The following is a 19,226-nucleotide window of genomic DNA, read 5'->3' on the forward strand; positions in this document are numbered from 1 at the left end:
TTGACACACAGAAATGGAAAAAAAAATGATGCTCAGAAATTATGCAAAAATATTAATTTTAGCAACAATGTGCTAAATCAATTCTTTTCTCCAGGAGGGAATGCAGAAGGAGCTTTTGACATCAATCAGGAGACAGGAAGCATTCGTGTGGCTAAGTCATTAGACATGCTCTCCCAAAAACATTATCAGCTTGTGGTGAAGGCCACTGACCAGGGCTTTCCCCAACTCAGTGACCTCTGCCCTGTCAACATCCATCTTATGTTGTCTGAGCAGACAGCACCCAAGTTTAGCCAAGATGAGTATTTCAGTGAAATAAGTGAATCAAGTGCTTTGGGCTTTCCAGTGCTGGCTGTCTCAGCTAGCTGTCCTTCTGCTGTTAACTACAGGATAAAAGATGGTGACTCTGATGGAACTTTCCACATCAATTTAAACTCTGGACTGCTATCTGTGCAAAAAACACTCAATTTTGAAGAGTGCATCTCTTACCAACTCAAAATTAGAGCCACAAATACAGAAGGGGTGTCATCAGATGCAGTAGTATATGTGTACATCATAGATGAAAACGACAATGCCCCTGTTTTTCTTCAGGGCAGTTACTATGGACATATCAGTGAGTCTGCACCTATAAACAGCATGGTAATGGGAGAGAACAACACCCCTCTGGTCATCAAGGCCTCAGATGCAGACAAGGATTCTAATGCTCTGCTGGTCTTCCAAATCCAAGAGCCTGAGGCAAAGAAAATATTTAAAATAGATCCAAGCATGGGCACAATCTCTCTGATATCTGTTCTTGACTTTGAGACTAGGCCAGAATATAGTTTCACGGTTCAAGTTTGGGACTCAGGAGCGCCCTCTTTAAGTGCTGTCAAACCGTGCAAAGTCACCATTCGTGTTCTGGATTTTAATGACTGTCCTCCCAAGTTCACACTACCTGTCTATACAGCTTCCATCATGTCCCCTGTTTTTAAAGACATGAAAGTCACCCAAGTATTCGCCCATGATGCAGATTCATTAGTTTCGTACAGTATTACCAATCATAATGATACATTTAAAATACATGAATCAACTGGAGAACTTTCAGTGAATAATGGGTCTAACATTCAGTCTTATTATCAGCTCAATGTTATAGCTTCAGATGGTGTATACAAAGACACCACTTTAGTAAATGTCAGTGTCACTGAAATGAAAAGGACAAGTCTAAAGTTTAAGGACAGGATCTATGTAGGCAATGTACTTGAAAACACAACATCTGTAAAAACTTTAACTGTACTCAGAGCCACGGGTATCTACCTTAATGAACCACTGATCTACTCAGTTCTGTACCCAGCCGATACATTTTCAGTGGTGCAATCTTCAGGTGTACTTCAGACAACTGGCATTGCCTTTGACCGAGAGGAACAGAATGAGTATGCTGTGGCTGTGGAGGTCCGAGACATGAGAGATCCACCGCGTATAGCTGTGACTTATGTCAAAATACAAGTAGATGATATCAATGACAACACACCGATCATATTGAACCTTCCCCATACCCTTATGATTTCTGATGAGACAGAACCAGGAGATGTTCTCTTCCAAGTCTTGGCAACTGATTATGATGCTGGTGAAAATGCATCTATAATATTTACTCTAGAGGAGCATTTTAATCTCTTTAGGATTGATCCCTATCTTGGAGATGTTTCTCTTCAGCGACCTCTAGACTACGAGACATTGAACAAGTATGTGCTTACTGTCAGAGCTTCTGATGATGGAGAGCCTAGTCTGTCAACTGTAGCAGAGCTATATGTCCAAGTCCAAAACCGTTCCCATCCAATATTCCAAAGTCTGTTTTACCCTTTACGACTGCCCGAAAACATTCCTCCCTTCACTAATATCTTGCATGTGCAAGCGAAAAACCCAGAGGGCTATCGCCTTATCTACAATCTTGAAGAAGCAGAAAATGCCACACGTTTTTTCCACATTGACTTTAAAACAGGCATGCTAAGTGTCATTGACTTTTTAGACTATGAGACTCAGACAAATTACCTATTGACCGTTCGGGCCACAGACTCTATAACTGGTACTTTTAGTGAGTCCAAAGTACAGATAGATGTTGAGGACATCAATGATAATGCTCCTGTTTTTGAGAAGCTAACTTACAAAGCAGAATTGTTGGAAGGTCTTCCAGTCGGTTCATCTGTCATACAGGTCTCAGCTTTTGATAGAGACTCTGGTAAAAACAAAGACTTAACCTATAAAATAGTTGACACTGAAAAAAATGAAACCAAATTTTTAAAAATGGATCCATTCAGTGGTATTTTGCTAACGACACAGGTCTTGGATTATGAGACGACACAAGAATTCCATCTGAAAGTCATAGTCACAGACAATGGTCACCCACCTCTGAGCAGTGAGGCTCAAATTATCGTGAATGTCATGGATGTCAATGACAACCCTCCAAACTTCAGTGAGTCTCAGTATCGAGCCATACTGGATGAAACGGCCACCTGTGGACATGTTGTGATCAAAATCCAGGCCTCAGATCCTGACAGCACAGACGATCTCCAGTATAAAATTCTCTCTGGAAATGAAGAAAGGTACTTTGCTATGAATGAAACATCAGGTCTAATCTCATTTTCCAATGTTTGCAAGAGAAATGTTCATCCTTTCTATAATCTTACTGTTGCTGTGTCAGATGGAGTATTTCAAACGACTGCTCCAGTAAACATTGACATGACTAGCAGCAACAGGCATAGGCCATACTTCAGCCAGGATGTTTATGAAGCCGAACTGGCTGAGAACGCCGAAGCAGGAACACGTGTAATCCGTCTGGCTGCTATTGATCCTGACGATGGTCCATATGGCAGCATAGATTACACTATAATCAACAAGCTAGCTGATGAAAAATTCAATATTGATGGTGATGGACAAATTGTGACCTCTCAACCTTTGGACAGAGAAAATTCTTCACAAAGAGTTATTGCCATCAAGGTCATGGCTAAAGATGGTGGGGGAAGAGTAGCTTTTTGCACTGTGAAGATTATTCTTACAGATGAGAATGACAATGCACCTCAGTTCAAAGCCACTCAGTACCAGGTGTCTATTAAGTCCACAATAAATAAAGGTTCACCCGTTATTCAGATAATGGCTTATGATGCTGATGAAGGCAAGAATGCAGATGTTACGTACGCAGTGGATGAAGCTGAGGAAGTGACCGAGGAGGTGATTGAGATTAATCCCTTTACTGGTATGGTTAGTGTCAAAGAGAGCCTGATTGGCATGGAAAATAAGATCTTTAACTTCAAAGTCCAAGCTCGAGATGGAGGAATCCCATTTTACAACTCCACAGTGCCAGTCCAGGTTAAAGTAGTCCCTCCAGAGGTCCCATTGCCAAGGTTTGCAGAACCACTATACACATTCTCACTGTCTGAGGACTTCCCTATTGGCTATGAGATCGGTACTGTCAAAGCTGACGCTGACACACCACTCATATATAGCTTAGTAGATGGCAACACTGTTGAAAGCAACAGTGAGCAAGTGTTTGCTCTTGACAAAGACAGTGGAACCCTTGTGGTTCAGAAAAATATTGACTATGAGAGGACCAAGTGGTATCAAATTGATGTTATTGCTCAGGGTAATCACAATGGCACAGAAGTAGCCTCTCTAGTATCCGTTAACATCCAGGTTCAGGATGTGAATGACAACCAGCCCAACTTTGATGCTGAACTGTACAAAGCCATACTGGTGGAAAATATGTCTGCTGGCACTACAGTGATTCAGGTGACAGCTAACGATCCTGATAAAAATGCTAATGGAGAGGTGACATACACTCTGGAGCCAGACAAAGATGATATCAGCAAGATCTTCCACATTGACTCACAAGCTGGCTGGATCACCACCATGAAGGAGACAGACTGTGAATCCAAACAATTCTACAGGTTCTATGTGGTGGCCACTGATCATGGAGGCAGTGTCAGGCTTTCCTCATCGGCTCTTGTGGAAGTGACAATCACTGATGAAAATGATAATCCACCTCAGTTCACAGAGGAAGTCTATCGTGGGTCCATCATTGAGAACAGCAGGCCTGGGGAGCTTATAGTCATTCTGACAACTACAGATAACGATGTCTCTCCTGACAACAGACAAGTCGCATGCTATATAACAGGTGAGTACCATTATGCTTTTAGCAATTAAGCAAACTAACTATCTTAGTTTATTAATCCAATTAATCAATCCCCACAATGTTTAAACATGATCAAAGCTTTAGTTAATCTTTGCATTAAAAACCAGAATGTAGAAAAAAAATTAAATAGTTAACACATATTAACACAGTTGGATACTAGCCAGGTTTGAGTCCTTTAGAAATGACAGCTGTTATTGGACTCACAAGCTAAACTCTGGCCAGACTGGTTTAAGCTAACAAGATAGCTATGGTAAAACAAAAAAACACTTTTTTCCTTATGGTGTGCAGAAAAGCATCTTTGGTGTGCAGGAAAGCACAGGATGATGAACCATAAATAGAATTTTAACAAGCAAAAACAAGAATCTACCACTAGATGAAGATTTGAGGTTTTCCACAGGTTCTGAAATATTCAAACTAACCAGTTTGGCACCACGCTCATGGTCAAAATCAATGAGATGACACTTTTCCCACTGTGCTTTGACGTGAACATTAACTGAAGCTCTTGACCTGTATTTGTGGATGTTTATGCATTATGCTCTTGACACATGATTGACTAATTGGATAATTGTGGGAATAACCAGGTGTTTTTAAAAAAACTTGTTGCTGTGTTAAATTTGCAGTGCTCAAATTTTAAATATGTATTTCAATATTTTAGGAGCACATTTCCTATTCTAATTATTCATATTTTTTTTCCTAAATTCTTTAAAGATGGAGATCCCATGGGACAGTTCTCAGTCACTGTTTTGGGAGAAGAGTGTAGACTTACTTCAAAAGGGTTACTGGATAGGGAAATGAGAGATAAACACACCCTAAAAGTAATAGCCACAGATGGAAAGTTTCAAACTGCTGCCAATGTAGAAGTCCATGTTCTTGACAGCAATGACAACAGTCCGCTGTGTGAACAAGTAAGTCATGCAACAAAATATCTTTCTTTACTGATTATTAAACTGTTGTGTGCTGTTATTAGCTGAACCAGACTAACATAATGTAAAATAATTTTCCTAGTTGCTTTACACTGAAGCAGTTATGGAGAATTCTCCATCAGGACTCTTCATCCTGAAGATCTCTGCCTCTGATCCTGATATTGGCACAAACGGACAAGTCTCTTTTACTCTTCATGGGCCGAATGCAGACAAGTTTCATCTTCACCCCATAACTGGTAAAATGATTACTCTACATTGTCTGATTTCATTCTTGTGTACGACATATAGAAACAGGGAATTTTAAGACCATCACCTTTTTAGAAACATAGCTATTTTCATCAGTTAGTGCATACCTTATCTTTATCTTACCTGACCGGTTTCAGTGTTTCCTGTTTAAGCCCTTTATCTTCTTAGAATAGCATATCAGGTTCCCAAGATCACATCTAAATAGCCTGGAATTATGCTAAAGGTTGGCATGGGCATGAAGCTCTATTCACTGATGTAGATATAGTAGGATGTACATCGGGTGCCAAAAGAACCTTAAAAAAGCTGCATAGAAAAACCTTTTTTAAAAAAAAAAAAAGGTTGCCATTTCCTGGCTACAATCTTTGAGGGGGTTATCTTGCGTGTTACTGCCTAACCATTTCAAGCAGGTCATGACAAAATAATGTTTTCCTCATAAACAGGCGAGCTGTTCACCCTAGCATTTTTGGACCGGGAGAAGGAAGCAGAGTATGACCTGGTCGTCAAGGCGACTGATGGAGGAGGACGTTCGTGTCAAGCAGACATTTTGCTTAAAGTGCAGGATATAAATGACAACCCGCCAAACTTCTCCAGTGAGCACTATGAGATAATGGTGTTCGACAACACCACTGTTAGAACACCTATCACAGTTCTTTATGCCAAAGACCCAGACACTGGTAGGTACACTACTACTACTACTACTACTACTACTACTACTACTACTACTACTACTACTACTTTATAGTACATGTGTTTTGGAAAAACAGCTATAGAATTCAACAATTCAGGTATAATCCAATACAATATTTGTCTCATCACACATATTCACGTATCCAAGGGTTTTATAGGCATCAGCAAAACGGAATAGGAAGTTTATAGAAAGATATTGCTGAATGCTTTTATTTGATGGCTTCATGACAGAGCAGAAGAACCAAAATGAAGGTGTGCTGTGTTTGATCTGGGATTAAGAGTTGTACAGAGAACACTAAGGGAGTGTCAGGACACACCTTGTGATGTGTGGGAACATGAATAGATACAGGATCTACTGTAGCTCCTTGCCCTGGGCTCCTATTTGTTTGTGAACTACATTGACCTTATTTGCATTAAAAAATATTTTTCCCCTTTATAATTAAACATTTTCAGATTTTCTTTGACATTTTTAAAGATGAAAATTTATTTAATAATTTGTATTTTTGGTTCATGGAAGAAATTTTATCTAAGCTGTCCTCTTCACACTCTTTTCCAGGAATAAACTCAGAAGTTAGGTATTCATTGCAAGGAGCAGACAGTGGTTTCTTCTCTCTGGATGAGACTTCTGGGATTTTGCGTCTGGAGCGTTCTTTGGCCGACGAGGCTCCAACCACCTTTGAGCTGAGAGTCAAAGCCACGGACAGAGGTCTTCCTAATCACCTCTTCTCCTTAACCAGGGTCACTGTGCACGTAGTCGATCTGAATGACTACCAGCCTGTCTTCTTGAACTCTGAGTACATAGCTGAAATCCCAGAATCCTTGCCTATTGGGTCAGAGGTAATTAGTGTTTCAGCCCAAACGAGAGATGGCACTGGCAGTGAGCCTGTCCGATACTCCATCATCTCTGGCAACGAGGATAGACGGTTCCAGATTAACTCTGAGACAGGTGAGGCTAATTTATTAATATTTAATATTTGACTGATATTAATCTTAATAAGCTGGTCAGCATAATATGAGAGATTTCCTCCTGAGCGACTACATATATTAACCAAAAGCTATCTGATATTAGAAATGCATGAGAATGATTTATTTGTTTATTTATGACTATATAAAATTTAATTGCAATACAGTATGTTACAAATTTTCTGCTATATGGGAATTTTGTAAAATCCTTTATTTGTTCCTATAACCTGCAACAATTAAATATTCATATTAATTAAGAAAAGATATCTAGCAATAATTGAATTCTATTTCATTAGCTTTATTGACACATATTCTACATTGTTTAGATTTTTTTATATTTCTGTATCATGTATAACCAGAAACAAAATATCATCTTTATTGCTACTAAATAATAATCCACAATTCAGTTGCAGGACTTATAATTACATTTAAACGTGACCTTTGTTTAAAAAGTAATCCATAAACAGCAGCCAAGAAAGGTTTAGAAATAGGGAGCGTAGACTCTTTTGTCTACTTTTGCCCTCACAGATAAGTAACGCCTGCCAAGCTTCTTGAGGATTAGTAAGGGCAGAGCTGGAGAGCCTGTGCTAACATGCTTTTAAACTCTTTGGCTGCTCTTTCATTTAATCTTCTTTCTGTACCACCTCTCACCTACCAGCTCCAAATCTGCTTTTCCTTATTTCTTTTTTTTTTTTTTTTTGCAGTTTTTGAGACATGGCTTTTCCTTTTTGATTTAGACAATCTCTTTCTGACATTTTTTAATTCAGACTTGTAAAATGATCTACATTTTTCCTAGTCTAGACCTAAAAACCCCCAAACAATATTGCTGATTAGTTACAGTTTAATAGATTTGCTGCTGTTTAAAAAGCATCTGTGGGTTTTGGGGGTTAAAAAATTATTATTATTTTTTTTAAAGGCAACTGATAAATGATAGATTTTAATCATCCTTCCTTTTCTTTTACAGTACATAATACCTAATTTATTCTTTAATATAAATGTACTGTATATAATTAGCATATCAGTATATAATTTTTTTCTGTAGGTTACAGACAAATGTTGCTCAGCAGTCACATGATAAATAAATCTAATAAAAATCAAATAATAAAAAACGATTTAATTATGTGCTTATGTTGTAAATGAACATCAGCCAGTAGATGTCACAGTTATACATTGTATCTTTGTACATTTGACTTCTTATAATGTACACAGATGATGATTATGGGTGTGATTTCAACAATAGCATATGCCTTAAATGCGCATGAGACCAAACAGACCGAAACTTTATTTCTTTGTGTGGCTTTGATCATTTGCCTAGTACACTTATGGCTCATTTTTATGAGTCATTTGTTCTTGTTATGTATTCTGGATTGACAGTGCATTAATAATGTTTTCTAAACTACATGTACATTATTAATTGAAAGAATATTTTTTTTACATTCATTTTCCCTTCTATATTATTCATAAGTATTTCAATACAGGAGATAGTGCTATTCTAAATCAGGACATCCCCTACTGTGCTGGTCATAATGAAAAGCAAGAAAAGAGAATAAAAAGAAAGTTGCAGCTGCTGAAGCCTGACAGCATGTTGGATAAAAACGTGCTAACTTACTAATAGACCTCTTCGAAATACATAATAAACAGTGTAATACTAAGTAATTGTATCATAGTAAAAATCTGCCAAATCTTGCCATGGAATTTAATACGAACCAGGGTTCAAAATCTATACACATATTGTAATAGAGGTGTATGCACACACACACACACACACACACACACACACACACACACACACACACACACACACACACACACACACACACACACACACACACACACACTTTTAAAAAAATGGACATGTACAGCACATGTGTGACCCATTTCACTGCAGTGTTAAGTTATTCAGAAGAGCCTACTGAGGAAACAAACATCAAAACAGACCTTAGCAAAAAAATATATACTAATAAACCATTCTGTGTAATTAATCAAATATTTAATTGCTAACTGAAGATAAATCAGTAAGCCAGTAACTACATGTATTTGATTAAGCCGTTGATCTGACATCACAGTTATTAATAAAAAGTGGTGTAGGTAAATTGTGGTATTAACTGTGCTCAGTTTATTCAAATTCCACCAATAATTCTAGTTTTGTAAATACATTGGTTTATAATGATGTTTTTTTTTTGTTTTTTTTTTTTTGTTTTTTAAGGTGGCTTGCTTCATTGAGTCTTGTATTTAACATATTCATAATATTTCGTTTTGAAAAATTGACCAATGACCAAGTGTAGAACAATGTCTTTGGTTAATAGTTAAGCTAGTTAAGTTAGCTACGAAATCTCCAATGATCATGTCCCTGTAGAACTGATATAATCAGGACAGTTGTGCTGACTTGCCCATCAAGACCTTTCACTGTGGCCATATCTGAAATCTAGATCTTGCATATTTGCATGCTTCTTTGAAAGCTAAGATCATCCATCACCCAGAAGTTTCTCAAACAGAGAGCACTCCAACACTTAACTGGATGCAATGACTAGGAAATCGATAAATTCACTGTATTGTACTGTAATTTATTCATCTGACATCTTTTCTTTTCTTTGATCTTGAAGCCATGCATCATGCTCTTTACTCCACTGGCAGTAATTTTATTATTCTGCTATGCAGGTGTGTTGTGGCTGCAGGCTCCACTGGACTTTGAGCTTCGTCGTGAGTATTACTTATCAGTGGAGGGGGCACGAGGCAAAGCAGCTTTGACTGACATCGCTATGGTTATTGTCAACATCACTGACATAAACGATAACCCCCCAGTCTTCAGCCGTTCAGACTACAGTGTTGAAATCGCTGAGGATCTCCTGCCTGGAGACACAGTAATGCAGGTATCCTTGCTGGGCTCCCTCATCCCTGGTTGATAACGTTATCAAATGAGGCCATTATCAACTGCTCCAACTTGCCTTTCTCTCACGCCTGTGGATTTAGTGACAGTTACATTCACTTGAACATGCTCAACCAGTTAGCCTATCTCAACTTTTACATTTTTGTCAAAGCAGTTAATCGCCTTTTCCAGAAGTAAAAGTTACATTGTTCTGACTTAATGTTGCCACATAGTCATGTTGTAGTAATCGATTAAATTCCAACAGGGAATTAGGTACATTGTTCCTGTACTTGGTTAAAAAATTGGTTAAAACTAAACATGCTCCATTTACACTTCTACTTGAGTGAAAGTACAAAAGTACTTGTTTTGAATGTACTTAACAATCAACAGTAAAGACATTGGTCTATAAGAATTACTTTTTTTCTATTTTCTTATATTTAAAAAAAGAATTGTTGTTAATTACGGCTGTTGCATTCTAGTATTCTATTGTTACAGACAGGCTCTTAGAGAATTGCTCAATAGCAACTCTTGTGAGAAGGGTTATGTGGTGTTACAGTCAAATTCTGTCTATTTAACAGAATTTTTATATTCACTTGCATGAATGACGTGGTAAAAAAAGTTTCCCAAAAGTACATATACTTGAAAATGCATTTAAGTAAATAAACAAAGTAAAATAAATTATTTACGGTTTACTAAAAACGTGCTGATTGCATTAAAAGAACTATTGATTAGAAAATAATAACGGTATTGCAAACTCCCCTATAATGTAGCAGAGCTTTTACACAGCCAATTTTTTCAATCATGCTTGCTGACAGCAGTTCTACCGTTCGCTCTGACATTCTGTCTCTCTCTTTCTCTGCCTCATTTTCTGTCTCTCAGGTGACAGCGGACGACATTGATGGTCCACAGAGCAACCTCATCCGCTATTCTATCGTGAGTGGTAACCCATGGCAGCAGTTCAGCATTGATCCTCGGACAGGACACATTAAAGTGCGTTCCATGCTGGACAGGGAAGAGGTAAGTTCATTCATGCTACAAGGAAATAAAAGAAGAAGTAATGAGAAACTTTCGACAGGTTGTATACCTTCATACTTCGACGAGAACAGACTTGTTTGCTTTGTTTTAGTTATTTTTTTTTAGTTCCCATATTTTGCATATTATGCCAGCTCACTATACACAGTACATTGTCACAAAGAGGCTGTGTTAATCTATGTTTTTCAGATCACGCACTACTCCTTGACTGTGCAGGCCGCTGATGAGGGGCAGCCTCCTCTCTCCTCGGCTGTCCAGGTGACAGTCACAGTGTCTGATGTCAATGACAACCCACCCGTTTTCTCTCAGACCAGCCACAACCTTGTACTAATGGTATAGTGGAAATTTCTCTTTGTCTTGAAATAATACTGCTTCAAAGATTTGGACACAGTGGACTGCACAGCAGCCTGAGCAGACAACCAACCATGCCTAATAAAGCAACAGACCTGCTCGTGTCTGGAGTGATATTTGCTCTGGTTATTTACTCTCTTGGATGCAATCACATTCAGGCCATCTCATTATAGGGACAACCTTGCTGACATGGAAACCCTTTTCACATCCATTTATCTCCACCCAAGGTGTCTTCTGTGTATTAGGATTATTTAGTGCAGTGGGGTCAATTAGATATGCCAGCTGTCTTATTTTGAGTAAAACAGGCAAAGTGTACATATTTAGGCTAAATAACAGCATGTTAAATGGCCAGTACTTTAAAATACTTTGATGTATTTCTCTCCTTATTTGCTTTTTTTGTTTTTTATTTAGTGTACTATTTTTGTTTTTAAAGTATGCTAAAAACAAACAACAAATTGATCACTGTTTACGTTCTTTCAAGGAATCTTGCTGTTTATGATTGCTGGTTGTGGTATAACCACAGGTGTCAAACCAGATCACTATGTTTCACATAATCCAGGAAAATTTTATACAAATAATATTGAAACTGGCTCTAGCAGACACCACTTTATTTTTTTCTAGACTTACAGTAGACGTGTAGCTTAACAACAGGCTGAGTTCTGTTCTCACAGGACTGAAAAGTCTCAGGACTGATACTTGTGTTTAAGAAAATATCTGGAAAACATGTTAAATGCTTTTCTTAAGTGTAATTCAGTGTATCATTTCTCTAATAAAATATATTCTATAATAAATATGTTGAAAAAAAAAGAAACATTATAAAAAGGACATTCAGTTCCTGGCAAAGTCCAGTGATGAGGTATTTCTTAAAATATAATATAATGTATAATATTACAATAATATATATATTTAAAAAAAAAAGGTTAGTTTAATACGTTATTACCTAATCATAATAGTGAAAACATTTAAATAGATTATGTTAGTCCTTCTATTTCTTTTAGCAACATTATGTTCTACTTTCAGAGCCATTGCTATTAGACTTGAATGATAGGACATGCTATATGTTGAAAATTAATAGCTTTAGTATACTGCACATTATGGACCTTTAGGGACTCAAAAAACACTAATTTGGTCCAGGTCTGCATGGAGAGGTAACAACAGAAAATTCAGGCACAATTCTGTTAGTTTTGCCATAATTTTTTTTTTTTTAATCATGTTTACTTGTGTTGCAGGAAGAGGAGACTGTAGGCAGTAGCATTCTGCAACTGTTGGTCAGCGACAGGGACACACCTCAGAATGGACCTCCATTTACTTTCCACATTGTCTCTGGAAATGAAGGCAGACACTTCCATATAGACCAGGGGGGTCTCCTGTCTCTGTCCTCCTCACTTAGTAAGAGAGGAAAATCTCAACATGTGCTCAAAATTCAGGTATCAAGGTGTTAATAATGATTTTGACGTATGCCATTAGAAAAAACTCTAATTGCTAATAGTTGGAATATCTTTGTAGGTCACAGACAGCGGCCACCCGCCTCTCTCCTCCATATGTGTTGTTAAAATAAACGTTACCGAAGAAAGCAAGTTTCCTCCTGCAGTGGCCCCACTGGATGTGTTCATCACAACCACTGAGCAAACTTTGTCCAGACGGGTTATTGGTAAGCTACACGCCTCAGATCAGGACCCCCAGGATGTTTTGACTTACCAGCTGGACACTACAAACAGTGGTCAGTTCTCTATGGATTCTTTGGATGGAAAGATTGTAGCAGAGAAGGCTCTTTGGCCAGGCGTTTATTTTCTCAATGTGAGTGTGACAGATGGCAAATTCACCACCCATTCTGGAGTGCGAGTACATGTATGGGCTGCATCTCAGCAGGAGCTTGATCAGGGCTTCACCCTGCATTTGGCAGGCTTAAGTGCTGAGGAGTTTGTGTCCGAGTATTGGAGGATGTTCCAGCGCAAGCTGGACATACCCCATCTGGAGCTGCACATTGCCAGCTTGCAGCAGGAACAGCTGTCTCGTGGCCCGGAGGTACAGGTCCTGCTGGTATACAAGTCTCAGAACAACTCAGCTTACCCTGCAGATGCCCAGCACCTAATGCCTGTTCTTGAACACATTAACACCTCTCTGGAATTGAACATACTTAGAGTAAGCGGCAATGCCTGTGTGGGGGATGGCTGTCCTCAGCCGGGATGCAGAAGTACCGTACTGATGAATGAGGAGAGAGTGAGGCATTACAGCACAGCCCGGGCCAGCTTCTTCACTCCACATCACACCTGGGAGAGCGTGTGCAGCTGTAATGGTAGGAACAAACTTACTAGAATTTTCACGAGTTAAATTGATACAATATTTCTTAAAATATGGACAGCTATTGGGACACCTGACTTTCTCCAGCCATATGTGTTTATTCCCCAAACTATTAGCAAAAATATGAAGGCACAAAACTGTATCTTGTTTGTCTTGTGATATAGTAGCATAAAATGTTACCTTCTTTAGGAGACTCAAACCTATTCCAGCATGATAATGCCCCTGTGAACAAAGCCAGCTCTGTAAAGATATGATTTATATTGTTTGAAGTAAAAAATCGTGAATAGCCTGCTACAGAGCTCTGATCTCAACTCTATTAAACACATTTGGGATGAATTGGAATGCTGACTGCACCTCAGACTTCCTCACCTTACATTAGTACCTGACTTTCCTAAAGCCCTTGTGGCTAAATGAACACTAATCATAACTACACTCCAAAATCGAGTGGAACATTTTTCCAGAAGAGTGGAGTTTATTATAACAATAAATGGGAACTAATTGCAGAATGGAATGTTTAAAAATTATATAAAAATTTTATGGTCTTATAATGTCCTCAAACTTTTTCCCATGTAGTGTATATGACCTGTGCCTTTTGTTGTATTTAGTCAGTATTATAGTCAACTATTAATATACAATAAAATGATGAGACCAGTTAAATTTTTTCCTCCTAATTTGTCATTTGAAGCGTTTTATGTTTTGGAACCCTAGAGGCGAATACTACAAAAGTAATGCTCTATTTTTGGATTTTACTAACAATTTGCACTTTGTCAATTTCAGACTCAGCTATTAGATTTGATGGGAATGGTTATCTAAAATATCTTTATGAGACTGAGGAGGAAACACACAACTTTCACCTGTCTCTTCGGATCAAAACATCTGATACTGAAGGCACAGTGATGACGACTAATGCCTCTGACTGGGGAGCATTACAGGTACAACAGCTCACTATTAAAAGTAATCACAATGCTCAAAGACATCTCGGATTAAAAGAAATCAATACAAACTAAAAATCAAAGCATAACAGGTGGTTTATTAGAGTCTGAGTATAGTCTTTATAATTTTTTTGTCCATCCTTGGAATGTAAAATTTCAGAATAATTTTTTAAAGGCTATTTTAAGGAGGTTATGTAAATTTGGATAAGAAAAGTCAGATTTGCCTGAAGCTGATATGGGCTCCATATCAGGCAATTCAACCTCCTGGTATTTCAGTTGATGAATCTATGTTATGGCTAAATTGTAATACAGTTTGCAGTCCACCATTCTACCCAGAGACACTTCCTTTATCTAGAGCATTTATCTTTTAGGTCAGAGAGTGCTTTAAGTTTAAATTACATGTAGGATGGTAAGAAAGATTCCCACAGCTATATGTGGGAGAAAAGATTATCAGTAACTGGAGCACTACTTGTTACAACTATAACCTTTACTTCAAAGTAATGTAACCTTACCCATAGGGGTCCCTCAGTTCAAGCACTGGCAGAGGGCTTAAGTTTTAAAATCCTAGCATGCTGCTTTATATGAGCTGGAGAGCAGAGAAATCTTTTTCCTGGGTTCATAATTAAAGAGACTTGTGATAAGTTTTATGTGTGTATTTTTGAAAAGAATTAGCAATTTACCAAAAAAGAATTTGAATGACAGAATAATGTCCAGCTAAAAAAAAATTGCTGGTTAAATTAAAACCCATCCATAGTAGTAGGAAAAAAAGGTTACATCAGTTTTGTCTATAGAAACACACATACTTCTGAAGTTTTACACAACTAACTACATAAAACTTTAAGTTTGCATTTAAATTATTCAATCTTCAGAAAATAAGGTGAATGTGGTAATCCTGTGAACTTCTGCGGATCCTGGGTATATCAGCCTATGCTTGTACACTGGTCTTTTAAATAAAAAGAAGAGATTTTAAAGTCGAAATTTTGGTTAATTATCTCATTTCACTTGATCAATAAGATGTAATAAGATTCAAATGTTCTCCTTGGTTAATTAATAAGTCAGCTATGTATATCAAGTGAATTTAGGGTCGTTTGCATTAATCCGCACACAGATTTTTCTACTGCAACTTATAAAGCTTTTGCTGTGGGGTATTTTCCAGCCCAATATGCCTTGTACTGTTAATGCTGTTAATGCATAATCTAAAAATAAAAATTCAGTAGCACCTGATTCTCAAACCCTAAAATATGTACCTTCTTTATAAGGCCTCTCTGGAGCAAAAATACCTGATTTGACTTCACTTAGTCAAAATAGCACAGCAATACTGAAAGAAAGCGACCATCCCAATGAAAGCGAATGAAAGACAAATCCCAAATGGCTGAGTGCTCATAAATCAAAGCGCATTGCACTTTCAGTGAGGATTCTGCCACGGCAATTAAATATCTGGCACCAAGATGATCAGCCAATAATAATACATTGTCCGACTTCGAAATCAGTGTTATGCTTACAAATTTAATGCATATTCGCATTTTTAAATTAATGGCAAGAGAGCTGATGCTTGATAGGAAATGTGTGCATGCAAACTTGGGTAACTCTGTGATTTGTTAGTGTGAAAGTGTGATGCTCTGTAATACCTGTCCTGGTTTCCGTATGACCTTGGGGTAACAATTTTACTTGGCTCCTGAACATCACAAAAGTGTTAAAATGGCTTAATTTCTGATATTTCATAGTGTAATTATTTAGCCAAAATGCAATAATGATATTTACTTTATCAAAACATAAAAACAATTTATTGAGCAATGTTAACCTTTTGTTTAGTTGTAGTACAACTACTCAGCACTTTATTTAACTAGTAAATGAAGGAATGAGGTAAATATATTTAGTGGTTGATATGCTCTTTGGGAGCTAATGGCCTGAAAACCAGTAAATCACTTGCATCAGTTGAATCATTTCATCAATTTCACATTGAGAAGCACATGACGGCATATGACAGTTAGCTACTTAGCTGGTCCGGTTTTCTCTGAGCTCTGTCTGCATTTGCATCCGATTTCAAATATTGCTTTTTTTGCATGGTAGAATGTGATATTGAATTAACAATCTTTACAACATTTACATTTTATAAATCTTAATGTCTTAGTGGTTCTCATAGTTTGAGATGGAGACACAGCTAATACTTAAAAAAAACCTCTTAACTAATTATCTAGGGGGAAATTCACATATTTAAAGAGTTTCGTTTAGTTTGTACAAGAATGCTTAGGCAAATTCTGCCATTTGAAAAACTTTATATGTGGAAAGACTTAAGTAGGAAAATCTGTAAGTAGAAGCTTAGGATGGCTGTCAGTGTTTTACTAAATTGTATAAAAAAATTTTAATGTAATCTCTGTGCAGCTGGTGGAGAAGAAGCTCCTGTTCAGGTACAGCTGTGGGAATCTGCATCCTGGTGTTCTGCACCTAGAGTCTTACTTGGTGGCTAATGGACAATGGCATGATGTCTCCCTGGAGGTCAAAGGAACTAATTTGAGGCTCACTATAGACCACATACACTCCATCTCCAGAGACCTGCAGGAGCCTTGTAGACTGACTCAGGCCCATGGAGTCCTGCTACTTGCCAACGCCAGCCCTAATGCCAACTCGCCAGGCTTTAAGGGCTGCCTGGAGCGACTGCATTTTAACAGGCAAACTGTGAGGACTGACGAGAGCTCCCAGAGAAACCGACTCTTTGGAAAGCACCAATGCTGCAAAGAGGAATTCTGTGCCAGTAACCCTTGTGAAAATGGAGGAACTTGTCTGGAAAAGTTAAACGAAGGTAAGGACTACACTCAGTTATTGTGTAATACTATAGGCTTTAGTTAGCTAGTGCTCATACTTGAACAAACCTATTGCTGTGGGCAGCCATGTTACACATCTATGTTGATTGGTAAAAAGCTTTAAGAAGATCTGTTCTGCAAATTCTCTGCTGTGTTCTGCTTCACTTGTATTTGACTCGAAATAGAATAATCGGACAATTAATAAATATAAATATAAATGATGTATGTCGGCCTGTATGCAAATGAACCTTACATTTACATAATCACAATTGTATTGTATTAATTAGCATTATTCTTTGCATACAGTCTAATATATATAAAATACAGTCTAGGAACAGAGTAAGGAAAACATTTGCCTTTTGTTTATATGACCATCAAACATACTGTGTAAAAATAAGAGTTTTGTTTCTGTGTGGTGTTTCTGAGTGTGAGTGTGGTTTAATATAAGCCAGGGGTCACCAACCTTTTTGAAACTGAGAGCTACTTCTTGGGTACCATTAATGTGAAGGGCTACCAGTTTGATACACACAGTTTTCAGTTTGATCTGAAATAACAAATATGCTCAATTTACCTTTTATTATATGTTATTATTAATAATGAATGATATTCATCTATGTGAAGACACTGATCATGTTAATGATTTTTCATAATAAGTATCAACAATGATTTAACAAGGTAGGAAACAGCTATTTTTAGAAAAGACCCACGGGCTACTCATGTGCTGCTTGCAGGCTACCTGGCCCACGGGCACCACATTGGTGACCCCTAATATAAGCTATTTTCCTTTACTTTGGTGCTTTATTTTAAATTTGAGAAATTTCTGTTCGTCCTATTTCTATGCACTATTCTCTACTACACTAATATGGAAATAAAGATCAGGATTTACTGTAATAACCCCTAACCTATTTCCCCTTAAAATAAAAGTACATCAGGTTTAGCGATTTACTCCCTCCATTTCTGATCTTAAGCAAAATAACTTTTTGAAGAAATGTGGATGATTGTGTGGGTATGTTTTGTTCACAGGGTTCAGCTGTAACTGTCCACCACTGTACATGGGCACGCGCTGTGAGCTGAGTAATCCTTGCGCATCTCAGCCTTGTGGTCATGGCAGAATGTGTGTGCCAAATTCTGAAAGTTACAAGTGTAACTGCTCTGACCAAACTCCTGGAAACAGGTATGATGTGCTTTGTATTCTGTGTACACACTTGTTTAGTCATATACATAGTAAGTGTGGTATATAGAAAAGATAATTGATTTTTTATAACTTTTATAAATATTTTAAAATAACTTTTTCATATAAGTTAGCTTTTAGACATTTTTATATTGTAGAACTACATGGCTCTAATGAATCTCTGTGTTTATGTACAGTTGTGAGTTGCTGAAGGAGGAATGCTCTTCAGACCCCTGTCTCAGTGGATATAGCTGTATAAAGGAAGACGGCTCCATCTATTGTAAATCTCTGCCTTTGGTATCAAGAGATATTGGATATGCCGAGATTGCTGAGATTTGTGCGGGTGTGCTCAGCCTCATCGTTCTTGTTGGTGCATTTGTTTGCATTCGGAAACGCTATGTTTCCTACAAGAAGCACAAGCCAGTTTGCGTGCAAGACTCAAACGGTTACTTCCCCACGGGCCTGACCAAATCCATGCTGCGTGGCGGAGGAGACACACCTCCTATGGAGATGAACACACTGATTGGTAGGAACGACCTGGACCACAACCTGCTCCGTTCTTTGAAGTCACATGAGCAGAGGGAGATGAATGCCCGGGGCCACAAGGCTCAAGGCCCTGTAGTGTGCAGTGTAGCTCCTAATCTTCCTCATCCCCCCTCATCCAACTCAGATAATGACTCCATCAGAAAAAACAACTGGGATCCAAGCTATGAAGGTGAGTAATTACTTGAATTACCAGAGTAAAGCTCTGATAATTTAGATGGTGGGCAAGATAGTAAAATAACTTTTTTCTT

General features: G+C 37.8%; 1 protein-coding gene across 1 annotated transcript in view; it reads left to right on the forward strand.

The window, feature by feature from the left end:
- Positions 1–19,226, forward strand: part of fat2 (FAT atypical cadherin 2) — a 38,207-nt gene that overhangs the window by 16,300 nt on the left and 2,681 nt on the right. Inside the window, exons 10-23 of the mRNA XM_083560012.1 lie at positions 95–4,141; positions 4,868–5,064; positions 5,165–5,318; positions 5,769–6,002; positions 6,572–6,961; positions 9,637–9,848; positions 10,724–10,861; positions 11,066–11,209; positions 12,457–12,654; positions 12,734–13,523; positions 14,306–14,460; positions 16,843–17,260; positions 18,285–18,435; positions 18,630–19,147. Coding sequence (XP_083416138.1) covers positions 95–4,141; positions 4,868–5,064; positions 5,165–5,318; positions 5,769–6,002; positions 6,572–6,961; positions 9,637–9,848; positions 10,724–10,861; positions 11,066–11,209; positions 12,457–12,654; positions 12,734–13,523; positions 14,306–14,460; positions 16,843–17,260; positions 18,285–18,435; positions 18,630–19,147 — 7,746 coding nt within the window. The remainder of the gene's footprint in view (positions 1–94; positions 4,142–4,867; positions 5,065–5,164; positions 5,319–5,768; positions 6,003–6,571; positions 6,962–9,636; positions 9,849–10,723; positions 10,862–11,065; positions 11,210–12,456; positions 12,655–12,733; positions 13,524–14,305; positions 14,461–16,842; positions 17,261–18,284; positions 18,436–18,629; positions 19,148–19,226) is intronic.

This window comes from Silurus aristotelis (genome assembly GCF_946808225.1).
Source record: "Silurus aristotelis genome assembly, chromosome: 14".
Taxonomy (NCBI): Eukaryota; Metazoa; Chordata; class Actinopteri; order Siluriformes; family Siluridae; genus Silurus; species Silurus aristotelis.